At 39.0% G+C, this 27,121-nt stretch overlaps 1 protein-coding gene across 5 annotated transcripts in view; it reads left to right on the forward strand.

Annotated features, from left to right (window-relative positions):
• Window positions 1-1,568: 1,568 nt before the first annotated feature.
• The window catches only part of PCNX1 (pecanex 1), a 211,017-nt gene continuing 185,464 nt past the window's right edge, over window positions 1,569-27,121 (forward strand). For 3 of the 5 annotated variants that reach the window (XM_015143994.3, XM_015143993.3, XM_015143997.3), the window contains exon 1: window positions 1,599-2,136. In XM_015143994.3, the coding sequence (XP_014999480.1) occupies window positions 1,984-2,136 (153 nt within the window). In that variant the 5' untranslated portion in view covers window positions 1,599-1,983. 5 annotated transcript variants of the gene reach the window in all.

The raw sequence follows: 27,121 nt of genomic DNA on the forward strand, positions 1-27,121 counted from the left end.
TTTAATTGTAAAATTGCATTATTTAATCATAATTTTGGTTTCAGATATACAAATATATTTTAAAGTATATTTTGTCCAGTGTTTACTCACATCTCTCAATTTCAAGGTATCTTACTGGAACTCAATGGCTTCGTGGTTATAAGGACATAAACAAATCAAGGCTAGGGACGGTGTGGTGTTCTACAGTGGTAAGGTACATTAGAATCCTCCAGAGGACTTGTGAAAACAGATTGCTTGGTCCCATCCCACAGAGTTTCTATGGAGTGGTGCCCTAAGAATTTGCACTTTGACGACAACTGGTCATATATTTAAGCTGGTCACAGATAACCAGAAGGTGCTGAGCTGTTCTTAATCAGTTCAAACTTTTACCTGAAATGGACAACAAGGTGGAGAGCCTTGAGAAATGAACTTCCAAAGTTCAGTACATGCAGTTAGCACGACTGCTGGTTTTAGAGTTCTCAACCACTTACTGCTTATGAGCAATAAGTGGCCATAAGCATTTGGACAATCACTTACTTGAGTTTACAGGTTTTCTCATCCATAAAATAACAATAGCTGCTATGCTGCCCTCAAAGGGTTGTCCTGAGGTCTGAATGAAGTGGGTGTGACAGTGTTTGAGCAACTATAAAGTGGTATGGCACTGGGAGGTATTGTAACGGTTTTTCATTACTCTTCTTAAAATATCACCAATTTCCTTTGGCTCTTGTTTCCCTCATTAATTATAGCAACTTGAATCTGGGAATACAGAGTACTTTTATTGCTATAAAAGCCAAACTTCAATAAACTCAAACTTCAAACTCTTTTTTAGAAAATTTTATTCAATGAGATCAGACACGCCTTATAAACATTACACAGAGCCAAGAATGATTCCGTTTTCACAGCTATAAAAAGAGACCTACAAGACCCTGTTGTAATTTGGGGTGGAGTCACAGTTAATCTTTTTCAACCCTGTTGAGATTGGCCCATTGATAAAAATGGCTGCTAGTTACAGCACATTTAAAAATACAATCACCGCGTTCAAATGGTAACCTGTCCACTCCGTACTTCCATGTTCTGTGCCACTTCTATTAACTCGTTTTTGGAAGTAGTACATTCTCCCAATCTGGAAGTGGCTATTTTTTCCTCACACACAGGCCAACACAGTTCTTGCTGAACTTGGATGCGTTTATGACTTTTCAACAGTGTCATCAGCCTTCAGTATTCTTCCAGGCCTTCAGTATCTCAGGTGGTTAGCTTCAGTTGTTCCTAGGTCTTTCATAAACATCATAAATGACAGGCGGGACGCTTTTCTGGAGTCAAGGTTAGTTTCGAAGTCGGAAAGACCCCGGTTAGAGACTGGTAGGTGAACTTGCCAGGGAGTCTACCACGGGCAGAATGGGGTCTCCTGGACCTGCCAGCCGCGTCTCCGCACCTCCGCAGTCCCCGGGGCCCCGGCCCCGTGCCGCGTTGTCGCGCGCTTCCCCCGGACGTCAGCAGGAGGCGCCCGCGGCGGCCCAGGCGCGGCGCGCACCCGCGGGTAGCCGGCCCAGGGGGCGGAGGGAGCGGAGAGGAGGAGCTGGAGGGGGCGCGGCTTCCTCTCCGTCGCTCCCGGGCGCCGGGCCTCCATCTCTGCCGGGCCCAAGGCTGGCGGCCGGCGGGGGTCGCGGCGGCGGCAGCGGGGGCGCTGGCGGGCCGCGGGTGGCGGGGGCCGGGCCGCGGCTCCGGGTGTTAGGAGACAAGATGGCGGCGGCACTCCGGAGGCCGGTCTCCTCCTCTCCGCCGTCCTCCGCCCCGCCGCTCGCCGCCTCCTCCTCCCGGGTCTCCTCCTCCTCGTTCGCTGCCTCCTCCTCCTGCAGCAGCACCAGCGACCGCCGAGGCGCCGGCTCGCTCTCCCGGAGCTCCGGAGGGGGATAGACGGGGCAGCTGCAGGCTCCGGCGATCGAGGCCGAGCTGGGGCCGGGGCGGGGACGGCGGCGGCGGCGGCGGCGGCGGCGCCGGGTGGGGATGGGGTCGCAGACGCTGCAGATCCTCCGACAGGGGGTGTGGGCCGCGCTCAGCGGGGGCTGGTACTACGACCCGCACCAGGCCACCTTCGTGAACGCGCTGCACCTCTACCTGTGGCTCTTTCTGCTGGGCCTGCCCTTCACCCTTTACATGGTGAGTGTGGGGGCGGGGAGCGGGTGGCTCCTTCCCCGCGAACCGGTGGGGCGTTGCTGGGGTCGCGCCCTCTTCCTCTTCCTCGGGGTCTCGTCCCCTGGGGGCCGCCACCCGCTCGGTGTGAGGCTCCCCCGCCCGCGCTGCGTGCTCCCACTCCTCTCTTCGGGGCTTCCCCGGTTTCGGCGGTGACACGAGCAACGAGCCCACGGCAGCTCGCGCCGGCTGCCCCCGCCCGCTCATTGGGAAGCGGCAGCGTCCTAGGCCCCTTCTTGGGGTTTCCTCCCACGGCCACTCGGCTAGGCCTTCCCCGTCGGGGCCCACCGCCCGTGGGGCTGTGTGGCAGGCGCCGAGCGCTCTGCGCCTTTAGGGGACGCCGCATCCATCCTTGGCTCGCTGGGTTCCTTGGGCACCGGGCACTGCCCGCCCCCGCCGCGGCCCTCGCCCGGGGCTCCCGGGAGAGGCCGCCCGCCGCCTCGCCGGTAATCCGCGTGCGGAGCGCGGGGGACCGTGCTGCTCTGCTCTGAGTGCGTGTGGGGGTCGTCCTCCAGGGGTCCTGGGTGGTGACTGAAAACCCAGCTCGGAACCTTCCTGCCTCTAAAAAACCGTTGTTGTGCTTCGCAGCGGATCTTTTCTGTTCAGCCCGGGGGTTGGTGGCCGTGGTGCTTCCTGGCCTCCCTGGGGGAGGGAGCGGGGAGATACGGGGAATCTGGCTGGCCTTTCAGCGAATTTGTTTGGGTTGGTTCAAGGCCTTTGGCGGATAGGAATAGGGAGAGTACTGCCTGTTGCTGAATTCGGTGCGATCAGCTTCTCTGAATCATCTCTGTTTTTAAAGCGACATTGAAAGTTGTTAAGCACAGTTTTTAAAGCACTTTAGGTTAGGGTGGGGCGTTAGGGAAACTCTTGTGGACAGAGATGATACTTAAAGCTTCTTACAAAATTTTAAAGTAGTCAGAGGGGAGGAAAGGATCCGAGCTTTTTATTTTAGGAGAATTCGTTTGAATATATTTCTGCTAACTTTGAGGTTCTTCGTGGAGCTAGAGACAGGGTGCTGAGTTAGAAAATCCCGGAGTACCACTATGAGAAGTGCAAAAGGTGAGGACACCCAATTCTTCCCTAAGTGAAGCTCAGTTTCACTAATTGGCAGGAAAATTGCTTGGGGGAAGATGTGCTAAATTTCACATTCTCAAGCAGATTCACATTTTTCCTTGAAATTGTTTTGAAGGGACTTATTGTTTGAGGTTAAAAAAAAAAGCAATTAAGAAATGCTGATGGCTTGTGGCTTATTTTATTAGGGGGACTTGTTCAGTCTTGTTGCATTCTGAACATTTATCGTGAAGTGTTATAATTTTCAATTAATTCTGGCCTAGGGAGTTCTATTTGCACTACTATACCTTCCAGGAATATGACATCATTAATGAACGGGTTAATTACTTTGGGTGTAAGAATCCTCAGGCTGTCACAGCATTTTCAAAGCAGGTATCTTTTATGTCCAGAAGAATTGCAGATTTAAAACTGAAAATGATTTTTGAGAGGTAAGGATTAGTTTCTGGGTCCAGTATAAGATTTCTTTGTTAACACTTGCAGTAAACTGTGTGGTCATGGTTAAGTCTCTTTGTGTAATTAGCAAATGTTGCTGAAAGAATATTAGAGCAAATGGAAACCAATACAGTGAGTTTATTTCCTTCATTTTGGGAGTTCAGTTAAACTGAATTCTCAAATATTTGAGTGTCTACCATGTACTAGACACTTTCTGAGATTGCTTCTGACTTCCTTATCTCAATAAATGGCAGTCCCACTCTTCCTAAACCTTTTAAAAACTCTCATTATTTTCTTTCTTCACATTCAGTTCATCAGCAAACCTTGTGGGCTCTATCTTCAAAACCTAACTAGACTCCTCCTCCTTCTCCTCCTCCTCTCACCACCACCATCATCATCACGGCTGCCATCATTCCCTTGGTTCGTCACCGTTCTCTCTCTTGGATTATTGCAGTTCTCTAATGAGGTTCAATGCTTTTGTTCTTTATTCTCCACACAGAAGCCTCTGTGATTCTTCCAGATCATGTCATTCTGCTCTCAGAGCCTGCCCTCTCATGTGTCTCTATTCTCACAACCACACACACGTTTGCCGCCTTACTCTTCTTGCCGAGAAGTATGTTCCTGCTTCAGCGCCTTTGCGCTTGCATTTCCCTCTCTGGATGACTCCTCTTTTCCAGATACCTGTGTGGCTGCTCCACTTTTTGCAGGTTCTCGTATATGTGAGGCTTTCTTTGATAGCTTGTGTAAAATAGCAACTTTCCTGGCTCTCACAACACTCTGTAGCCCACCTTTTAAAATAGTATGGTGTTTATTCCTAACTGATATCTATTTATTTGTTTTTATGTCTTTCTTATTTTATTAGAATATAAGCTCTGAGAGGGCAGGAACTTAGTTTCGTTCACTGCTGTATTTTTAGGACCTAGATGAGTGTAAAGCACATGGTAGTACTCCTATGAATGATTGAGAAGTGGACAAGACACAGCTTCTGCTTTCAAGGAACTTAAAATCTAGCCTGGGGCTAATGAGTTGTTTCTGTTAGAACAACTGTTAGAACTGCTAGGAAAGGGTAAGTAAAGAGGGACCCTGATCTTATAGTCAGGAGATGAATCCTAGACCAGGGGTGGTCAGGACAGAGGATTTGTAAACATTTTAGGAAACATACTAGTAAAAGGTAGACAGTTTGAAGTATATGCCAAAAATAAGGCAAAATCGAACATTTTGTGTTGAAATCTCAGACAGCCATAGATTATTATTTGCATGCTCTTACAATAATAACTATAAGTGATAATGACTGTTTTAAAAGTATAGGTTCTTTAACCCCGTGACCTCATGAGGTTTTACTGTTAGTAGGCAAGTCGTCAGCTGGGATTTACACAGAGCTTTCTGAAGGCAAAGTCACTGTACAGGCTGCCTTTTATTTATTCCTCCCAAAAAAGTGCCTAAATCTGTGGAGAGATCGTACATTGAGTTAGGAAAGTCTTAGGACTTTTTGTATAGGATTCAAACACTTTTGGTGTCTATTTAGGAGCGTTTGTGGATATTTGAAAGGTGGACTCTCTCTCTATATATATATCAACTAGTTAAACATATTTTAAGTAGTGAAATTAGAGAAAAAAATTTTGCTTCTTAATTCTGATTGTCCTGTCTGTTTCCCTTAAGGTACTCATTCTTTTTTTATCTAGTTACAGTTATTTTTGTACATGTCACAGATGATGAGCTTTAGGGGGTGGGTGGCATTTTTGTACGGTGGAAAGCAAATTGGAATTAGTGTCTTGATTTTTGAATCTTGGCTTTGTTATTGATTGTGTGTCCTGTAGGCAAGACTCCACCTTTCTGAACCGTGGTTTACTCATTTGTGAGATATTTCGTGGGTGTTTTGCAAGAAAATATTTATGAAATAGAAGAAATTGTTTACCTTCAGAATGGCCTTCAGTAAATGTCATTTGAAAAAATGGCTGTTTGGAAGTGTTTCCTCTATGATGCTGTATGACTGGAGGAGACTAAATAGCTCTGGATTATTAAGTCAAATCATTTTCATAACATATTGCTCAATATATTATTTTCCTCTATAAAGCAGTATATCCCTAGGTGATTAAATAGAACATTAAAATTTATGGCCAGGCGCAGTGGCTCACGCCTGTAATCCCAGCACTTTGGGAGGCTGAGGTGGGCGGATCACGAGGTCAGGAGATCGAGACCATCCTGGCTAACACCAGGTGAAACCTTGTCTCTATTAAAAAAAATACAAAAAATTAGCTGGGTATGGTGGCAGGCAGGAGAATGGCGTGAACCCGGGAGGCGGAGCTTGCAGTGAGCCAAGATTGCGCCACTGCACTCCAGCCTGGGCGACAGAGCAAGACTCTGCCTGAAAAAAAAAAAAAAATCAAAATTTATTAAGTTAGTGGTTCCCAGACTCCAGTTGACATTGGAATCACTTGGCAATGTTAATGATGTGCAAGCCCTTTCTTATTCAGTAGATCTGGAGTATGACCTATTGATTTGTATTTTATAAACACTCTAGGTAAGTTTAAATAACTTGATGAATATTCCTAACTCCCAGCCCCTGACTGACATCCAGCTGCTACTCAACATACCTCTTGGCTGTCTCACAGACATCTCAAAAGTATCATGCCCAAAAGCTTCTGATTTCCCCCGTAAACAACACTGCCACAGAACGTTTTTCCTCACTCTGTCATGTTAGTTAATGGCACTGTCTTGTATCTAGTTGCTTACCCCCACCCCTTGCTTTTGAGCAGATCTTACCCCTTTCTGCTCAGAGTAAATGACATAAATCTGTGTCATTCTTTGAAATATTCTCTAAAGATTTTCTTCAGCACTTAGAAAAAAATCCAGAATCTTTATCAGGCCCTCACCAGAGCTTATTCTGCCTTTGTTTACAGTTTGTGCAGTTTTCCCACTGTGGTGTAGTCACACTGGCCTTCTTTCTGTTACTTTAGCCCACGGAGCCTTTTCCTCCTGTGAGACCTCTGCACGTGTTGTGCCTTCTGAAAGGACACTCTTCCCTCTTGCTCTTTTTAAAGCTGGCTGCTACTTAATCTTTAGGGCTGGACTTCCGTATTATCCCCTCACAGAGGCCGAGCCTGATAGCCATAAAGAGGTTCCGTCTCTTTTTTTTCATCATTCCGTCCCATAACTTTCTTCCATAGCACTTACCACAGACATGTATTTTTTGTTTGTTTACTTGTTTGCCCGCTCTAACACCTTCCACTGTCATACCTTGTAAGTTCCATGAGGGCAGGGGCCAGGTCTGATTTACTCATCAGTGTTTATCAAGTGTCTGCATGACTGCTTGGCTCATATTAGGATCTGAAGAAGTACTTGTTGAATGAATTTTTTTTTTACATGTGAAGCTTTTTTAGACTTGTTAACTGACGTAGAATAGTTGGAGGTGGAGGGAGGACTGTGGTAGGCTGTATTATATGGTGGAGCTGCTTACTTAGGGGTTAGGTTCAGTGTCAGTCTCTAAGACAAAAATCAAATATAAAATTACTGAAAAATCAAATACAAAATGACCCTTGAAAAACAAATCATTGAAAGTGCAGCACATATGGCTTCTTGTGCATACAACTGTGCAGTTATACATACATACATGATATATACAGTAATATATACCACATAAATCTGTGAAGAGATTATATTCAGACTAAATCATTAACAAAATTTATAAAGGTTTCAACATTTTCTTCCTGGTTGTCTTCATTGTTTTCTGTAACTGATCTTTATCATCTTTAGAATGATGTATCTTTTATTAGTGAGGATTATTCTAAAGCTCTCAGGTCATTTTCTTCCCCCCAATTTAAAAGTATTTAAAGATCATTTTAAACAAGATTTAGTTAAGATGACTAAAACAGGGATTTTCATATTTTAAAATTTATATTTCTCTAAAAGTTTAGATCAAGCTAGAAAAGTTACTGTGCTATAAATTAGCAATTGTACATATGATTTTTAAGTATTATTTTCTGCATCCTTTAGGGAAAGGTTAATGACTAGTGGATGGGCTGTTTAAATCTACAGCCTGTGCCTTTTACCAGCATTTTCAATATTTAGGATCAAGGTGAATCTAATTATTTCCATAACTGGTCATGGCTTTTCCATTATATTACCTATAATAAATTATATTACCTATAATAAATAGGTATTATATTATCCATTATATTACCTATAATAAATTAAGGGTACACTGTCCAAAGATGGTTTACACAGAAAACCATCTACCATATGTTCTCACTTATAAGTGGGAGTTAAACATTTGGGTACCCACAGATACACAGAAGGGAACAATAAATACTGGGGATTCCAAAAGCGGGTAGTGGGCAAGGGTTGAAAAACTATCCGTTGGCTACTGTGTTCACTACTTGGGTGACAGCATCATTAGAAGCCAAACCTCAGCATCACTTAATATGCCTATGTGACAAACTTGTACATGTACCTTGCTGAATCTAAAAGAAAAAAGACAAATGAGGTCTCCAAGAAAGCAGCCATATTTGTCAATTTATAGAAAAGTTTATTAATTTACAAAAAAAGCAGTCGATTTATAAAATGTTCTGTCTTTTGTTACATAAAGGTGGAGTGTTTTCTCCTGCTTGAAAATTACTGCAAATCATAAAATCATTTGGTAATTAGAAAACTAGGAAAGTTTCTTTTTTTTTCCCAGCCTTTGAATACACAGATTCAATCAGGTAATTTGCTTTCTCTAGCTGACTTTACTGAGAGTTAAAGTTTTCAACATTTTATTAATTTTCAAACATATAGGAAAGTTGAGAAAATTGTACCCACCACCTGGATTCTGTGTTTTTAAATATTATGTCTCCGTCTGTTTTATTCCTCTATCTGTCCACCCTTTTTTAGGGAGATGCATGTAAAGTAAGTTACACTTCTATACAAATCACCCCTAAACTCTTCAGCAGGTACATTGTCAGGTAGGGTTCTAAAGGCACAATCTTCAGCGAACCATTCAGTGAGTTTTGATAAATGCACACATTTGCGTAGTGTAGACTTGGCATGTTGTAGAATATCAGCATCACTCCAGATAGTTTCTGCTTGACCTTCTGAGTCAGTCCTCTCATCCTTGTTCTGACTTTTTTCCATTATATATTAGTTTATCGTGTTCTAGAGTTTCATATAAATGGAATCATGTAGCACATGCTTTGTGTAAGCCACCTTCACTCAGCATAACGTGGTTGAGATTAAAGCATGCTGTTGAATCAGTAGTGTTGTTCCTTTTTATTGCTGAGTAATATTCCTTTGTATGGCTGTGCTACAGTTTGCTCACCTTTATCCATTCCCATGTAGATGAGCAGCTAGGCTTTTCCCAGTTTTTGGCTACTATATGTAAAGATGTCAACACGAGGATAGGTTTTATCAGAACTCAAAGACATTGGAAAACTTTACTGAATCGCAAAACCCCTTTCTCTTTTCAAATAAGACCATGTTTTAATTTAAAAATCTTTTTGTTCTGATTTATTTGTCTAAATCAGAAATTATAGATAAGTAAAAAGAAAATACAACCATTGGTAATTCCGTCACCCCTGTCTGGGGAACATTTTAGTAACCAAAATAATGTTTGGAGTTTTAAATACTTCTTTGCTTACAAAAATGGGCTCATAGAATTCATACTGTTTTCGAGTCTCCAGTTTTCACTTTAAATTATGAGTGTTTCCATGGGTGGGAGGAAGTAGCTTTTTAATAGCTCTGTAGTAGATCATATGTGTTACAGTTTAATCATTTCCCTCTTACTGGTTATGTAAGTCATTTCTAGGTTTTAGCTATTTAGAAAACAGTAGGGTGAATATTCTTGTAGTTAAATATTTGTACTAGTGTTTTGTATAAGTTCCTAAAAATAGACTTGTTAGATTATATTCTTTGATAAATACTCATTTTACAAGTATTGAGTGAATCTTTATATTGAGAGAGAATATAAATATGAGAATGAGAAATGGGTAGATAATGCAGGGTTCCTGGAATACAAAATAGTATTGTGGTCCCGAAAGCACATGTGGTAAAGGATTTTCCTCAGAGGAGGAAGGAAGGAGGCAAGGATGAATGCGAATGCTCATGGAGGAAGGGATAAACAGTTCATGGGAAAAGTTGAGGTTCATCTTTTATGATTTATGTAATCTCATTAAAGGACAGTGAATGTGTTCTGCTGAGAGTGAAAGAAGAAGAAGTGAGGCGGATATTTAAGATTTGAGGAAGATCCCCCAAATATGACATGCTATTCTTACTTTTGGTGAGTGGAAAAGTGAACTATCAAGGGATGGTAGGATTGTTGAACAATTTTGAAAGTATCTTTGAGATTGGAGAACATGAATTCAGAGTGTTGAAGAGGAATGTTCAGGAGAGAAATTTGGGGTAAAATTTACTTGCAAGTTACCAGCATAGATCTTCTGGGAAAAAAGTTTATCTCATTAAAAAGAAAATGGTCTTGGACAGAATTCCAAGGCCTAAACAGCATTTAGAAATCAGCAAAGGAAGACAGAGTTGTAAAATAAAGATGAAAAAAGAGCCAGGGAAAGAGAGTACAGGTGTACCTTGGAGATATTGCAAGTTTGGTTCCAGATCACTGCGATAAAGTGAATATTGCAATAAAATGAGTCACAAATTTTGTGGTTTCCCAGTGCATATAAAAGTTATATTTACACCATGCTGTAGTCTGTTAAGTGTGCGGTACCATTGTGTCAAAAATACAGTGTATATACCTTAATTAAAATATACATTATTGCTTAAAAATATGCCAAGGATTACCTGAACCTTCGGCAAGTTGTCATCTTTTTGCCTGTGGAGGGTCTTGCCTAAGTGTTGCTGACTGATCAGGGGGTGACTGTTGAAGGTTGGTTTAAGAAATTGCTGTGGCAGCAATTCTAAGAATTGCCCCAGCAATTTCTTAAAAGAAGACAACAATGAAGTTTGCAACATGAATTGACTCTTCTTTTCATGAAAGATTTATCTGTACATGTAATGCTGCTTGATAGCATTTTACCAACAGTAAAACTTCTTTCAAAATTGGAGTCTGCTGTCTCAAATCCTGTTACTGCTTTGTCAGCTAAGTTGATGTAATATTCTAGATCTTTTATTGTAATTTCAACAGTGTTCACAGCATCGTCACCAGGAGCAAATTGGATCTCAGGAAATCACTTTCACTGCTCACCCGTAAGAAGCAACTCCTCATCCATTCAAGTTGTATCATGAGATTACAGCAATCCAGTCACATCTTCAGGCTCTGCTTCCAATTCTGGTTCTCTATTTTCCCCACATCTGTGGGACTTCCTCCACTGAAGTCTTAAACCCCTCAAAGTCATTCACGACGGTTGGAATAAACTTCTTCCAGACACCTTGTCAGTATTAATATTTTGACCTCCCATGAATCCTGAATGTTCTTAATGGCATCTGGAATGGTGAGACCTTTCCAGAAGGTTCTCAGTTTACTTCAGATCCATCAGAGGAATCACTGTCTGACAGCCTTATGAAATGTATTTCTTAAATACTGAGACTTGATAGTCAAAATTATCCCTTGATCCATGGGGCTGGAGAATAGATGTTGTGTTAGCAGGCATGAAAACAGCATTAATTTTCTTCTATGTCTCTGTCAGAGCTCTTGGATAACTAGGTACCATGTCAAGGAGCAGTAGTATTTTGAAAGGAATCTTTTTTTCAGACCAGTAGGTCTCAAAGGTGGGGTTAAAATATTCAGTAAACCATGCTGTAAACAGATCTGATATCTTCTGGGCTTTGTTGTTCCATTTATAGAATACAGGCAGAGTAAATTTGTAATAATTCTTAAGGGCTGTTGGATTTTTGGAACGGCCAATGAACATTGACTTTAACTTACAGTCACCAGTTGCATTAGACCCTAACAAAAGAGTCAGCCTGTCTTTTGAAGTTTTAAAGCCAGATATTGACTTACCTTCTCTGGCTATGAAAGTCCTAGATGGCATATTCTTCCAGAAGGTTGTTTTATCTACACCAAAAATCTGTTGTTTGGTGTAGCCACCATCAGTGATCTTATCTAGATCTTCTGGATCACTTGCTGCAGCTTCTACATCAGCACTTGCTGCCTCATGTAAACTTTTATGTTATGGCAACAGCTTTCTTTAACCTCATGAACTAACTTCTGCTAAGTCAAACTTTTCTTCTTCAGTTTCCTCACCTCTTAGTCTTCATAGAATTGAAGAGAGTTGGGACCTTGCTGTGGATTAGGCTTTTGGCTAAAGGGAAAGTTGTGGCTGGTTTGATCTTCTATTTAGACCACTTAAACTTTCTCCATATCAGCTATAAGGCTGCTTTGCTTTGTTATTTATTTGTGTGTTCACTGGAGTAGCACTTGTAATATTCTTCAAGAACTTTTCCTTTGCATTCAGAATTTGACTTTTGGTGCATGAGGCTTAGCTTTCTACCTGTCTTGGCTTTTGATGTGCCTTTCTCACTAAATTTAATCATTTCCAGCTTTTTATTTAAAGTGAGAGACAGGTGATTTTTCCTTTCACTTGAACACTCTTTGCCATCGTCTATGGGCAAGGTTGATGGTGCTCCCATCAACAGATCTCTGATTTTACTATTTCATTTTAGAATTTATACTATTTTAATTCTAAAATAGTAAAATCAAAGATTACTGATTACAGATCACTATAACAGATATAATAATGAAAAAGTATGAAATATTGAGAGAGTCACCAAAATGTGACACAGAGACAAAGTCAGCACATGCTGTTGGAAAAATGGTGCTGATAGAGATGTGCTCCACAGAGGTGTCACCGCTTTTCAATTTGTACAAAATGCAATATCTTTGAAGCACCGTAAAGCTAAGTGCAACAACATACGATCCGCCTGCATTTTGCAGAGGAGGATGGTTAAAAACGCCAAATTGCCTTCTAGGAAGGTAGTGCTAATTTAAATCTCTGTCAACAGTATTGAGAGTACTTGTTTTCCCACTCTCAAACAACACTTTTCCAAAACAGGGTGTTATTGTTGTCAATTTCTTGTTCAGTGGAGTGCTGGTGGTGGTTTTCTTTTTCTTTTTTTTTTTTTAAACAAAGTCTTGTTCATCACCCAGGCTGGAGTACAGTGGTGTGATCATAACTCCCTTCAGCTTCAAATTCATAGGCTCAATGGATCCTCCTGTCTCAGCTTTCTGAGTAGCTGGGACTACAGGCAAGTGCCACTACACCTAGCTACTTTTTAACATTTTTTGTTGAGGCGGGGGTCTTGGTGTGTTGCCCAGGCTGGTCTCAAACTCCTGGCCTCAAATGATCATTCTGCCTTGGCCTCCAGAGTCACTGGGATTACAGGCATGAGCCACTGCACCCAACTCAGTGGACTATTTGATAAAACATTCAGTAATAAGTATCAGTAATATTTTGTCCTTGACAGTAGACAGAAGTTTTCTTAAAATATTTTTAAAATTTCAGCTTTTTTAGTCCAAATTAAAGATGTTTACTGCACTAACATATATTGTGTAAGAAATTTGATCTGATTTTTCCTATTCTTTGTAATTAATTTTCACAGCAAGCAACTGACAAGCAGAAATGTTTCGTTGAAAGAGACTGAGTGCCTCCTTCTGTTACTTAATCTGAGTTAAATCAAATGATTTTCCTGTGTCTCTGAGGAAAGCTGGCGGGGATAAGAATTTTTTGGCAGGTGAGTTGAGACACCTGAGAGTAATAATGCTAGAACAGCACAGACTAGTAATATGGAGAAGAGAAGATTACAACAAACATTCTATAGAGTTGACTGCTGTTGACTTCTTCAGCATATAGATGAACTTTACTGAATACTATAGATGAATAAGTAGCTACTGATTCTGGTTCTTCTGGTTTCTCTGCTTGTCCTCCCCAAGAGATGCTTTATTTGGTAGAATTGTAAAACAGTTCAGAGTTCTTTTGTCCCTGGAACCTGAGCAGTTGCATCTTTTATAACTTGCACTGTCAGTGTTAGTTGCTTTGTGTTTCAATAAAGGAAAGAAAACCTAGGGAAAAGGAAGCCATTTCCTTTGAGGTTTTAAGGGGGAAAAAAAGTTGCATTCTGTAGAGCTTTGAACAAGCCAAACAGAACCCTGAGTGCCAACTGCCCTGAGAACAGGCAGGAAGATTAGTCACAACTTTGAGAAGCTTGAATCACATATCTGGCTGTTTTCCTTTTCCTACCCCTCCTCACTCCTTGTTTGAGTATTGTCTAGACATATACTCAACAGATCTAATTATCGCAGTTGTCATCTTTAAAACTTTACATTTTGTTATAATTTTAGATTTACAGACAAGTTGCAAAGATAGTAGAGAGAGTTCCTGTATACCCTTCACCCAGTGTCCTCTAATATTAAAATGTTACATAACCAGGGTTTCAAAAAATAAGAAATTAACATTAGTGCAATACTATTAATGGACTGTAGACTTTATTTGGATTTCATCAGTTGTACTTTTTCTGTTTCAAGATCCTTCAATCCAGGATACTGTGTTGCATTTAGTATCATCTTTAATATGGTTTTCTTCTTTTCCCCTAACAGGCTGGAATTCTCTTCTTTGAGGATGTGTACAATGTATAACAATTTGTCAAATGTATCTTATGAGAAAAATTAGCAAAAGGTTTTACATCTATGATAGATACATTTTAGAGGGACAAAAGAGGGGGAGAGTATTCTGAGTATTTTTGAATAACCTAATATAGGGTAACCATTAACCTATATTAGGCTATTTTAAAACAGGTATTTTACATATGCCACATTTCATAAAATTAAATAATTCTAAGATGAAAAAGACTAGACCTCATTTATGACAGTATGGACACCTGTCTCTTGGCTCCCTGTATAATACTGGTTTTCCTCATTTATAAATTGAGGCTATGAGACAAGTACACAGCCATATTATAAGGTAGAATATGACTAATCCCTTATGTGTCATAAAGTGCTCAGGAATTGGAAGGAGGATGTAATTATTTCCTAGAATGCTTTATGCAGAGGATATTCATACATTCAGAACCTTTACTATGTGCTGAGCAATGTGGTAGGCCTTATGGTGGGACCTTTATGAGGTTATTTGTGCTGGAATAGCGTTTCCATAATCTTCCCACTGGGCAAATGAATCTTTGTTCTGGGGAAAAGATTGTTAAAAGAATGTATGTTCTTGGATGTAGTGTTTTGCTCTGCTTAAGTATTCTAATTTATTTAACACATTAAGGGTTTCTGAGCGAGTTATTTTTTAACTTCTGAGAATATTATTTATAACATTCCTGGTATATATCTAGAATGGTTAAAAGAAATGATGTAAAAACAAACAATTCAGAAAACCTAAATAAACCAATATCATTTTCACTCAGCAGTATTTATACCACAAAGATACATTACACATAATTTCCACAAGCCTCACAGACCCTTATGACCCTCATAACAAAACTGAAATGAACTTGGATAGGGAATAAAGAGGAATTTTGGGTTGTTTTTGGCATTTTAGTAACGAAATCCTCAATTTCATATATATTTGATTTATATATCAAGCAATCCTTCCATCTGAGCCTCCTGAATAGCTAGGACTACAGATGTGAACCAACATGCCTGGCTAATTTTTGAATTTTTGTAGAGATAAGATCTCCCTATGTTGTCCAGGCTGCTAAAGATATTTTTAAAGTAAGAATAAAGATAGCTAATCTTAACAAAAATATGCTTTGATATCAAAAATCTTACTTTACTCCCTTAATGTCACAGGAATTTTGAAGAATACCAGGATGTGTTATTGAAAAATACACTTAAAATACTTTAAATACACTTGAAGTGATCTTTTTTCAATTTCTGAATATGAAGATTTTCAAATGTACAAGAAAATTGAAAGAATGCTTCACCTAGATTCCACTATTTTGAACCTTTTTGAAAAATCACATTTGTTTCAACTATATAAAGATGCATGGTATTTCTCTGTACATACTCTGTCTCTCTCACACACATATCTGACTCAGTTGACAGTATGTTGCAAACATTATGACACATCACCCTCTAAATGCTGCAGGCAATATTTTAAATTTGTCTGTTGGTACATTTGGAGGAGGAGTTGTTTTTCAAAATATATGTTGGGATAGGTGATTCTGATGGCCATTCCAAGTTAACAGTCACTGTACTGGGAGGTCTGTTATTTGTGAATGCCTGAAAACATGTTATTATTTCCTACTTAGGTTCTAGTTTAACTCGTCTCCCTTTTTCAGCAGTGAAGAAATTGCTGAGTAACTGATTTGGGCAATAATTTATACTTTTATGGTATTGATAATAATATAACTTATATAGTGCTTTTTACCCAGTATAGTATATTTCTGGAGCAGTTCACCCTTAAGTTAAAAATCCTTTGTTAAGTATTTGTCATGAAAATAATACAAGTTGTAGAAATTATTCCAGATAGTAGTTAAGTATATATACTCCAAAATAAAAGTCTGCTGTTCTCTATCATCCACCCTACCAGTTCACACGCCTCAGAGATAATGGTTGTTACCTCTAGGTAGTGTATATATACAAACATATATTCATATATGTATGTATTCGAAACAGCCAATGGGGTTATACTGTGTTGCAGGTTCCACTGAAGTACATGTAACTCTTCTTCATTTTTTGAACCATTTGTAGAGTAACTCGTTGTATAAATTATTAGTTCCCTGGTGGGGGACATTTAGGTCATTACCTTTTTTTTTTTTTTGCTAGTACAAACAATGCTGGGCAACGCATTAGTGAACACTTATGTATATAAGACTTGTGGGATTTGTAGCATTAGTTTATAAAAATTACTGGGTCAAATGGTATGCACATTTAAAATCAAACTAGATGTTGACAAATAATACCTCAAACAAATCTACCAATTTATATTCTCTCCAGTATGTGAAAGGATCTGTTTCCTTTTGTTTGTACCAACATTGGTTATTATGAATCTTTCTCAATGTGGTAGTGTAAAATGTCATCTTGTTTTAATCTATGTTTCCTTAATCATGAATTCTTTATCTTTTCATGTGCTTAGTAAACACACACACATCTTTTTTCTTTTAACTGCCGTTTGTATATTTTGTCCTTTTTTGACACGTTGTTTTTCTAAGTGATTTGTGAGAGTTATTTGTATATATAAAAATTAGTTATTGTGGTTTATTAAAGATTTCCCCTATTTTTATTATATAATCTTAAAATATATAGTATTCACATTTACCAATTTTCTCCATGCTATAAAATTCTCCCATATTAAAGGTTTGTAAAAAATTCATGTTTTCATCTAATACCTATTAAAGGCTTGTAAGAAAAAAATTCATGTTTTTGTCTAATACCTATTAAAGATTTTTTTAAAAATTCATGTTTTCTTCCAATACTTTTAAAATATGGCAATAAATTTGCATGATTAAAAACCAACAAAACTCCAAAAGATGATGAAAGGTTCTCTACCTGCACATGATCCTCCTGTTGTCTACTCGTGTACCACCTCCCACAAGAAACCACTATGAACAGTTTCTTGTGAATCCCACTGTAGCATAAAGATGAAAATTCAAATATATCTGTCGGCCTGTCCCCTACCATACTAGTGTATATACTGGTTCCCCCACCCCCAACTTAATATATCTTAAACATCTGTCCATCGGTAGCTAAGGGCTTCTTGAGTTATTTATTTACTTATTTTGAGACGGAGTCTCGCTCTTTCCCCCAGGCTGTAGTACAGCCATCTCGGCTCACTGCAAACTCCGCCTCCTGGGTTCACGCCATTCTATTGCCTCAGCCTCCCTAGTAGCTGGGAATACAGGTGCCCGCCACCATGCCTGTCTAATTTTTTGTATTTTTTAGTAGAGACGGGGTTTCACCGTGTTAGCTAGGATGGTCTTGATCTGACCTTGTGATCCACCCACCTCAGCCTCCCAAAGTTCTGGGATTACAGGCGTGAGCCACCATGCCCGGCCTTCTTGAGATATTTTAATAGTGAATAGTATTCCATTGCTTGGATGTATTATTTAACCTGTTGCCTGCTGACAGATTTTTTTTTTAACCGCCGTTGCTAACACAAAACATGCTGCAGTAAATAATTTGCACAGTCATTTCACATGTGTCCACGTATATTATTAAGATAAATTCCTATACATATGATTGCTTTGTCAAAGGGTTAATACTTCTGCAGTTTTGAAAGATACTGCCTAGGCTGGGCACTGTAGCTCACCCCTGTAATCCCAGCACTTTGGGAGGCCGAGGCAGGCAGATTGCTTGAGTCCAGGAGTTCGAGACTAGCCTGGTCACTATGGGGAAACCCTGTCTCTACAAAAAAATTACCTGGTCACGTTGGCATGTGCCTGTAGTTCCAGCTACTTGGGAGGCTGAGGTGGGAGGATTGACTGAGCCTGGGAGGTCAAGACTATAGTGAGCTGAGATTAGCCTGGGTGACACAAAGTGAGACTGTCTCAAAAGAAAAAAAACAAACAAAACAAAAAAACCTACCAAATTGCCCTCCAGATATTTTAAAATAAACCTTGTTTTAGAATGCATAGAAAAGTCTCAAAGATAGTGCAGAGAGATCCCATATACACTGCATCCGATTTCTCCTCTTGTTAACATCTTAGATTACTGTGGTGCATTTGTCACAACCAGTGAGCCAATAGTGATACATCATTATTAACTTAAAGTTCATACTTTATTCAGATTTCTTTAGTTTTCACTTAATGTCCTTTTTGTGTTAGGTTCCATCCAGAACTTTTGATTTTAATTTATTTATTTTGAACTAGTCACCTTATATAACTAGCTTATTCCATTTTATTTTATTTTATTTTATTTATTTTATTTTATTATGTTTGACACTGGATCTAATTCTCTCATCCAGGCTGGAGTGCATGGTGTGATCATGGTTCACCACAGCCTCCACTTCTCTGGGCTCAGGTGACCCTCCCACCTCAGCCTCCTGAGTAGCTGGGCTGTAAGCACACACCCCACCACGCCTGGGTAATTTTTGTATTTTTTGTAAAGACAGGGTTTTGCTATGTTGCCCAGCTGGTCTTGAGCTCCTGAGCTCAAGCAATCCACCCATGTCAGCCTCCCAAACTGCTTGTTGGGATTACAGGCATGAGCCACTGCTCCTGGCCTGAACTAGTTTATTCTTACATTGTTGTGTTGATTTTAAAGACATTTTCAGATATGCAATTATATTTGTAAATAACAGTTTTCACTTCTGTTTTTTTTTTTTTAAACTTGAGACTGAGTTTCACTCTGTTGCCCAGACAGGAGTGCAGTGGTGCGATCTCAGCTCACTGCAACCTCCGCCTCCTGGATTCAGGTGATTCTCCTGCCTCAGACTCCCCAGTAGCTGGGATTACAGGCGTGTGCCACAACGTCTATCTAATTTTTGTATTTTTAGTAGAGATGAGGTTTTGCCATGTTGGCCAGGCTGGTCTTGGACTCCTGACCTCAAGTGATCTGCCCGCTTCAGCCTCCCAAAGTGCTAGGATTACAAGCATGAGCCACGAAGCCTGGCCTGCTTTTTTATCTTACGTAATTGTTTTGCATAGTACTTTTACATCTGTATGTCTGTGTTAAATAATGTTGAAAATGAAGACAGCCTTGTCTAGTTCCTTACTTTAAAGGGAATTCTAGTGTTTTGCTGTCAAGCATACTGTTTTTGTTTGAAAAATAGATTCTTTTTCCCCCCATTTTACAGAAATATTTCTCTATTCATTTTCTAGTGACTTCTGGTCATTCAGTATCAGACTAATATTTACCTTTGTATTCTGAGGGCTCACAAATCTCACTTACCTCATCTTTTTTTTTTTTTTTTGTTTAATGTAGCTCATCTTTGGTTGCCCTGAACTGTATCTACTCAGGTCTTTTTATTTGCTTCTCTTAATTTTGTCACTACACTGCTTAAACATTATTAAAAATATCAAATATTTATTGTGGTGTTATATACCCATGCACCATATGCTTTCGTATGTTCTCATTTAATCCTCATCATAGCCTTGTGAGATGAAGATACTGTAAATCCCCCTTTACAGAGGACAGAGGCTCCTAGGGGTTAAATCACTGGCTCATGTTTACATAGATTGCCCCTGCCATTTTTTCCTTTTGACCTCAGGATCACCGCCTTAGCCACCTTCCATCACCCTCCACCATCATACAAGATGCTTCTTTCGGATTAGTCTGCATTTGAAAGCCTACCTGTGATTGATTTGACATGAACTGAGCATCTCCTGATCTTTTTCGGTGTGTTCTGGATTCAGACCTCTCAGAACTGTCCTTCCCATCTCCATCTAGTTATATCCTTAATCTTGGCTCTCCTTCTTGATCAACATATTATGTGAATACAGTGGAAGTCCATTTAGTATAGTGTTCTCCCAGGGATTTAGTTATGGTTCTTGTATATACTTAAAGTGAGATAATTTGTCTCACTGATCATTTGGGGCCAGGGTTAGTCTTGTTCTATGGCACACATTATAAATGAATTTCATTAAACTTTTATGTGCTTTCACTTACGGGTCTAATGTGGGGTTCTTTCCTTGCTGTGCTTGTATCAGATACTCTTGCCATTGCTCCTGCCGTCACACCTCCTCCTTCACTCTTGCTACAGAGATGCAGCATTTACAGTCTGTGTATATCCGGTCCATTCCAGTTCATTATGAACAAAATTTGTACTGTAGTCCTCATGAATATGTAAATAGCAGCAAGAGAAGCAATTGCTGCCACTTAGCTGCATGTTTCAAGGAATGTAAAACCTCTTTTGGGAGATTTTAACCTAACCTTGAAACAACAGTGCTGTGGGCCTGTAGTGGGTAGAAACCAAGGGGGTTTTAAACCTCCCATAATGCACACGACAGCTCCCCACACCAAAGGATCGTCTGGCTTAAAGTGTCAACCGTGCCCACAGCGAGGAACATTGCTCCAGAGTTTACCTTCTCAGTGGGTGTGGTGTTACCCTCAAGGGGGCAGAAATTAGCTCTTGAAGGATGCATGTGTGAGAAAAATATCTTACTCTTTTTACATATAAAGTACAGATGTGCATGCAGCACATACAACTATGCAGTGTATCTGGTATTAAAATTTCACAGGGAGCATGGTTAGGAAAAGAATGTCTGAAAAGGCTACTTAGGAGGACAATAATGAAGAAAATGGGTGAGAAACACTGCATTGGAGGGAGACAGTATAGTTTAGTGCTTAAAAACGCAGGCTGTGGAGTCAGACTGGGTATCGCTTTACTTTCTGCTGCTTACCAGCTGTGGGCATATGACTTCATAGCCTCAGTTTTCTCATCTTTAAAATGAAGATAATAACAGTACTTTCTTTAAAGGATTGTGGCAACATAATCCAATGTATGTAGTACTTGGTAAAACTAAATTTGTCATTCTCCTCAGAAGCTCAAAGAGAGAAAGGATCATGTTTATTTCTGTATTATCATTCCTTAGTAGAATATCTGAGACTTAATAGGTGTTCAGTAAATTGTTGCGTGAATGGATCATGCTCCTGTTCTTTAAGTGTGTCTTAGTTGCCTTTATGGTGGTGGTAGGATATGCTCTTCTACATTTTTAAATTTTTTTCTGTTAGGCATCTTTCACATTTACTTCACCTTAAATATAGTATGTTAAACATGCGTAATTGTAGTACTTTTGTTTAAAGGTAGGAATGGATTATACAGCATGCAACACCATCATTCTGTTTCAAGCAAATTGAGCTCAGGGCAAGTGTGATGGAAATGATATATGGGTTCTGGTAATGCTCTTATGAGAGCTAATATACTTTTTAAAGTTTATATATCTTACTGATTTTCGTTCTCTTTTTTTTTTGTGGAGCAGGGGATGGTGTCTCACTCTGTTGCCCAGGCTGGAGTGCAGTGGTGCGATCTTGGCTCCCTGCAACCTCTGCTTCCCGGGTTCAAGCGATTCTCCTGCCTCAGCCTCCCGAGTAGTTGAGATTATAGGCGTGCACCACCAAGTCTCACTAATTTTTGTATTTTTAGTAGAGACGGTTTCACCATGTTGGCCAGGCTGGTCTCGAACTCATGACCTCAAGTGATCCTCCCACCTTGGCCTCCCAAAGTGCTGGCATTGCAGGCATGAGCCACTGCACCCAGCCTGATGTTCATTCTTGTGTTAGGAATTCAGCTTGCGGTTTCTTCTACTAAATGTTAGTAAAACAGAAAAGAATATAAGCAAAATAGTTTTTGATCTATTTTTTTTGTGTATTAATATTTCATTTAAAAATATTTATTTTTACTTAATTCTCGTAGTTTGACTCTTCCTTTGGCCTAATACTTCTGTTATTGAATTATTTTGATTCTTAAAAGCCTTGTGTTGTTGCTTATTTTGTGCTTGCTTATTATACTACGTCTATAAGCGTATAGTTATACTTTTATATAGGAACAAGGAGAATCTCATTGTTTTTAATGTATTTGCTCATAAGGTAATCCCATTAAATGTATCCTGAACTGGCATTTTGTAAGGTATGTTAAAACAATAACCTAGCTGTTAATTCTTCGGAATTGCAATGTCATGTTGACAGAATTTGTTAATGAATGCTTTTACTTATTGTGAATCCTGAAAAACTGTTGCAATAGAATGTATCAGAAACAAATGGGAGAAAGAGATAGGTCAAGCTATTTAAGCTGGACTTGCTATGAGACAGCTGTGGTCCTCATATTTACCATCTAGAAATTCAGTGTTTATCAATTTACTTAGGGATTTACTTAGACTGATAAATAAAAGAGTGATTTATACAGTAAAATATTGTTACTAATTTACAAAAGGAGATATTAAGATAGTTCCTAGTATAGGGCACCTTTTCCTTTCTCCAGAATGGTTAGGTTTACTCAGAAAATCACATATAAATCAAAACATTGTTAGTGCCTCTCAAGTTATATTCTTATATAGCCATTCTTTCAGTTTTTATTTTGGGAATTTTGGGGTAAAGAATGGCATGCAGTCTCCAGATGATACCAACTGGATAATACTGGGAGACAAATCTGTACCAGACTATTTAATATGCATACATACCTCTACCTTTCTGCTTTATTTTTATAACCAGCTATAATTCTGAGACATAGCAGTTTTTAAAAAAATTACACTTTTGGCTTGCTGCTACTTGATGGTTTGAGAACAGGTACCTAATCTCATCAGAAAACCATTTCAACACATAGGATAGGATGAGTTAATTTTGTATAAGGTTTTTGTGAGTCACTATTTTTATCTATAAAGTTTAGATTGTTGGGTATGTTGTGTTCTGGGGCCTATCTCTTTGTTACCTTCATTTTTGAAAAATTTCAAAGTGTGCTATCTTTAACAAATTCTTCTAGATAGGAATTGTTTGGATACCTTTTTGGGATTACATGAAAATTATTACTACTTTTGTTCTCTGCAGTAATCTAAAGATGCTTTTGGAAACTAGGGGAAAGCTCTGCTGTACATTCAGTGTTTTTTTTCCCCCTTACCGTCTTGCTCTTGTTTTGAAGCATTCTATCTCTAGTCTACCATATGACTATATGTATTTGATTATTAGGCTAGGTGCCCCCTAACCCAAAAGTATCCCTCAGCCAAGAAAGAATTCTATTATCTGACTCATTACAAAGTCTTTTGTATTACTTGCCACTTGCCCAGTTACTGTTTTTCATCCAGTTGTTTTTTTATGTGTTTGTAGCAACATGACTTGATTTTTAAACAGTTTTTAAAAATTAAGCATAGCTAATCGTTAACTGTTACGAGGATTATAACTTAATAATTTGCAAGTGTTGGATGTCATAATAAATTTGTTAAAGATTAAGTTAAAAAGTAGCTTATGGAGATAAGAATATGTACTTATGTGATGAGTGAAAAAAAGAACAGTTGTTCTAGTTAAGTACACATGGACATTTGGATACACAGAACTCCTAGGAACAGCATCATACATACATTCAGAAAGTGTGAGAACTCAAACTTATACTGAAATGATGATGTAGATGTGCTATGTAAACCTGGGTTAGATAACTCATAATGACTTCTGTGATGAAGAAACTTCTGTTGCTAAAAATATGTGAATAAATTGGACAAAATCATTTCATGAAATAGAGCAGAAAAGATATACGTAGCATTTTAATTATGAGGACATTGACTTTCATGACAATTTATAGATTCAAATTGTATAAATGATTTTCTTTCTTTAAATAAAAGCATAGGAAAAATCCTATAATGTACATAAAATTATTTTAGTCCCTCAGTATACATCCTCACATTTATTTGTTGGGTTTTTTCTTTATCCCTTCTTTTTTATGTCTGTGCCCTTTCTTCTCATGCGTGTGTGTGTGCCTGTGCATATGTTGTGTGTGTGTATGTGTGTGTATGTATGTTTTTAAGGGACAGGGTCTACCTATGTTGCTTAGGCTGGAGTGCAGTGGCTGTTCACAGGTATAGTCATAGGACACTGCAACCTTGAACTTTTGGACTCAAGCAATCCTCCCACCTCAGCCTTCCAAAGAGCTAGGGCTACAGGCGAATGTCACTGTACCTGGCTTCATATGGATCAAGCTGCTCATCTCTAGCTCCTGGCATAGTGACTTCTGCCCCGAGTAATAGACTCAATACCTGTTGCCAATGACTTGCATGTATTATATTTAGTCTCTTTTCAGCTGGGTGATGTGGCATAAATTTTGACTGTTACCTCCCTAAGAAGAGCATTCTATTGTAGCTAAAAATGTAAATATTAATACAAATGTAGGTTATGGAGTGACATACACAGATTTTTAAAAGATATATACAGATTTTTAAAACAGATAGTATCTATTATTTTTAATTATTCTATTTATATTAAAATATTTATGTAGCAGACATTTGCAGAAATATGGGTAGGCTCAAGTTCCAGTAGCTCACTTGTAAACCAGTTGCCTTTAGGGAAAATGCACTGTGAGTTTGTTAAACAGGTTCCCAGCTGGCCCTCTGAAATTAGTTTGACCTTGTGTAGTTAGCTCAATAGAATATTATGTTTTGTTTTTTTTTTTTCCTATGGGAAAGTATGCCTGAATCTCAACATTGAGAGTACTTTTCTCCTTTTCCTCTGCAGCTCCATCCTCTGAAAGGAGACTTCTAACTGGAATGCTTTACCTCAATCCCCAAAGAATACTGTGGCAAGAGGGCTAAATCCCTGGAGCCATGGCTGTTGATATCAGGGCCTTTTCTGAGTCCTTTAGGGGCAGCTTGTATATGGAAAACTGTAAGCCTTATTAAAAACATTCATATTCTTTCTGATACCTCTTAATTAACATTTTCTAAATTTACAGGCAATATTTGAATACTAAGCCCTTCTTTCTCCCTTCTCCCCAACATTCTCTCCATCCACCAAAAATGAAAGGTGGGACAGCTATGGAACTGAATTGCAAACACTGCAGGAATTAACTTGCCCATTTTCTCTGGGAAAAAGCCAAAGGGGGTTTTTCTATCATTGTGAATAAGTGGAGGTGTTCCCAACTCCCCACCCCTTCAGGTATACCAGTAGAAAAGCTAAAACTTGAGGCCAATTGGCCATCTTAGAGCTTTACAAAAAAATGGTTAGTTCTTTTTCCCCTTAGTACTTTGCCCACAATGTAAACAGCCATAGGATGGACTGATTTTTAGGCAGACAGTAGAAGCTAGCACTCCTATTGTTATAAATGTTTAGTTTTCATCTCCTGAAAGAGTGTTAAGAAAAGTTAGTCCAGATATATTGATGGATGGAACTCACAATTTAGGATAGGATTAGTGTGCGTGTGTGTGTGTGTGTGTGTGTGTGTGTTTTCCCCATGTCTAGGGCATAAGGCATACTGCTTTCAAATTCTGCTAATTTTTGTCTTTATCTGCCAGATTTTTTGGGTATTATTTAATTTTTAGTTCCTTTTCTACAAGATACTATTAGCAGAACAGACAGAACTTTAAAGCCAAAAAAATAAAGTTTAAGTTCAGTTTTTCTCAATAAATATGCTAGTGATTATTTCTGCCATAGCTCACTAGGAGCACTGTTTTCTTACCTTGGTAGTTGGGAACATTCAGAGATCTCAAACCACACAAAGAGAAACATGGATTTAAGAATAATCTAGGGCCGGGCACGGTGGCTCACACCTGTAATCTCAGCACTTTGGGAGGCCAAGGCGGGCAGATCACCTGAGGTCGGGAGTTCCAGACCAGCCTGACCAACATGGAGAAACCCTGTCTCTACTAAAAATACAAAATTAGCTGGGTGTGTTGGCGCATGCCTGTAATCCCTGCTACTCGGGAGGCTGAGGAAGGAGAATCGCTTGAACCTGGGAGGCGGAGGTTGTGGTGAGCCGAGATCGCACCATTGCACTCCATCCAGCCTGGGCAACAAGAGTGAAACTCTATCTCAAAAACAAAAGCAAAGAAGCAAAAACAAAAAGAATAATCGAATAATCTAAATAAATTTAGTGTTTTAAATTTGGAAACAAAACTTACTCAACTTTTTCTAATGGCTGGATATGAAACTATAGTATATTATAAGGCAGCAAAGTACAGCTTCTGGGGAGGGACAATTGTATTTATTTGTTATACATTTATAGCTAAACGTTTTGAGGAAAAACATCTAGTATAAGGAGATGTGAAGAAATGTCAACTTTTGGGTATCTTTGTGTTTTGAAAGGGTGATCTAGATGGTTTTGTTTTTACTTTCTATGATTTTTCTTACAATTAATCTACCTTTTTAAGAGAGACTGTAAGACACAGGCTTTGTGTTTGAATCTATTTTTAAATTTTTCTTTTATTGTGCTGACAGACTTTGTTCCTAGTCCCTAGTAAGTTATCTTTTATGTCAAATAGTGACATGTCTATTGAAGTTTTTATTATTTTTCTAGGGATTTTTATGGAACCAATTGCATTTTTTACAATAATCCTAAACCATTGTTTTCTAGTGTAAACTGACATTTTCTGACTGAGGGGGAAGACACCAAAAAACATAAAGGTATAATCCAAAATTGTAAAACTACTTAAAAAAATAATTATAATTATTTTGCTTGGAGAGCAAGCTAGAGGAGCTGTTTTCAGAATTTTGTTACTTTTGTTACTAAATGCCACGATGAATGTGCCTTGATTTCATACATTATGAAAGAGCAATTACTGGCCTATGTTTACTAGCAGCTAGTTTGCTTTACTGTTGGAAGAAACTGGTGGTGTTGGCAGTGATAGATTTGTAGTTGGCGTGTATGAAGGAGAGGAGCTTGATGACCTTTTGTTCGGGTTGTTGGTTAGAGAAGAAAAGAATTTTTCATTTAGAGTAGAGATCAGCAAACTGTGGCCCATGGAGGTTTTTGTATGCCCCATTAGCTAAGAATTATTTTTACATTTTTAATGCTTGAAAAAAAATTCAACAGAAGTAGTATTTTGTGATGTGTGAGAATTATATGAAATTTGGATTTATGTCTATAAATAAGGTTTTATTGGAACATAGTATGTTCATTTATTTATATATCTATGGCTTCTTTTACGCTATAACAGTAGAGTTGAGTAGTTACAA

The sequence above is a fragment of the Macaca mulatta genome, chromosome 7, assembly GCF_049350105.2.
Source record: "Macaca mulatta isolate MMU2019108-1 chromosome 7, T2T-MMU8v2.0, whole genome shotgun sequence".
In the NCBI taxonomy this organism is placed as follows: domain Eukaryota; kingdom Metazoa; phylum Chordata; class Mammalia; order Primates; family Cercopithecidae; genus Macaca; species Macaca mulatta.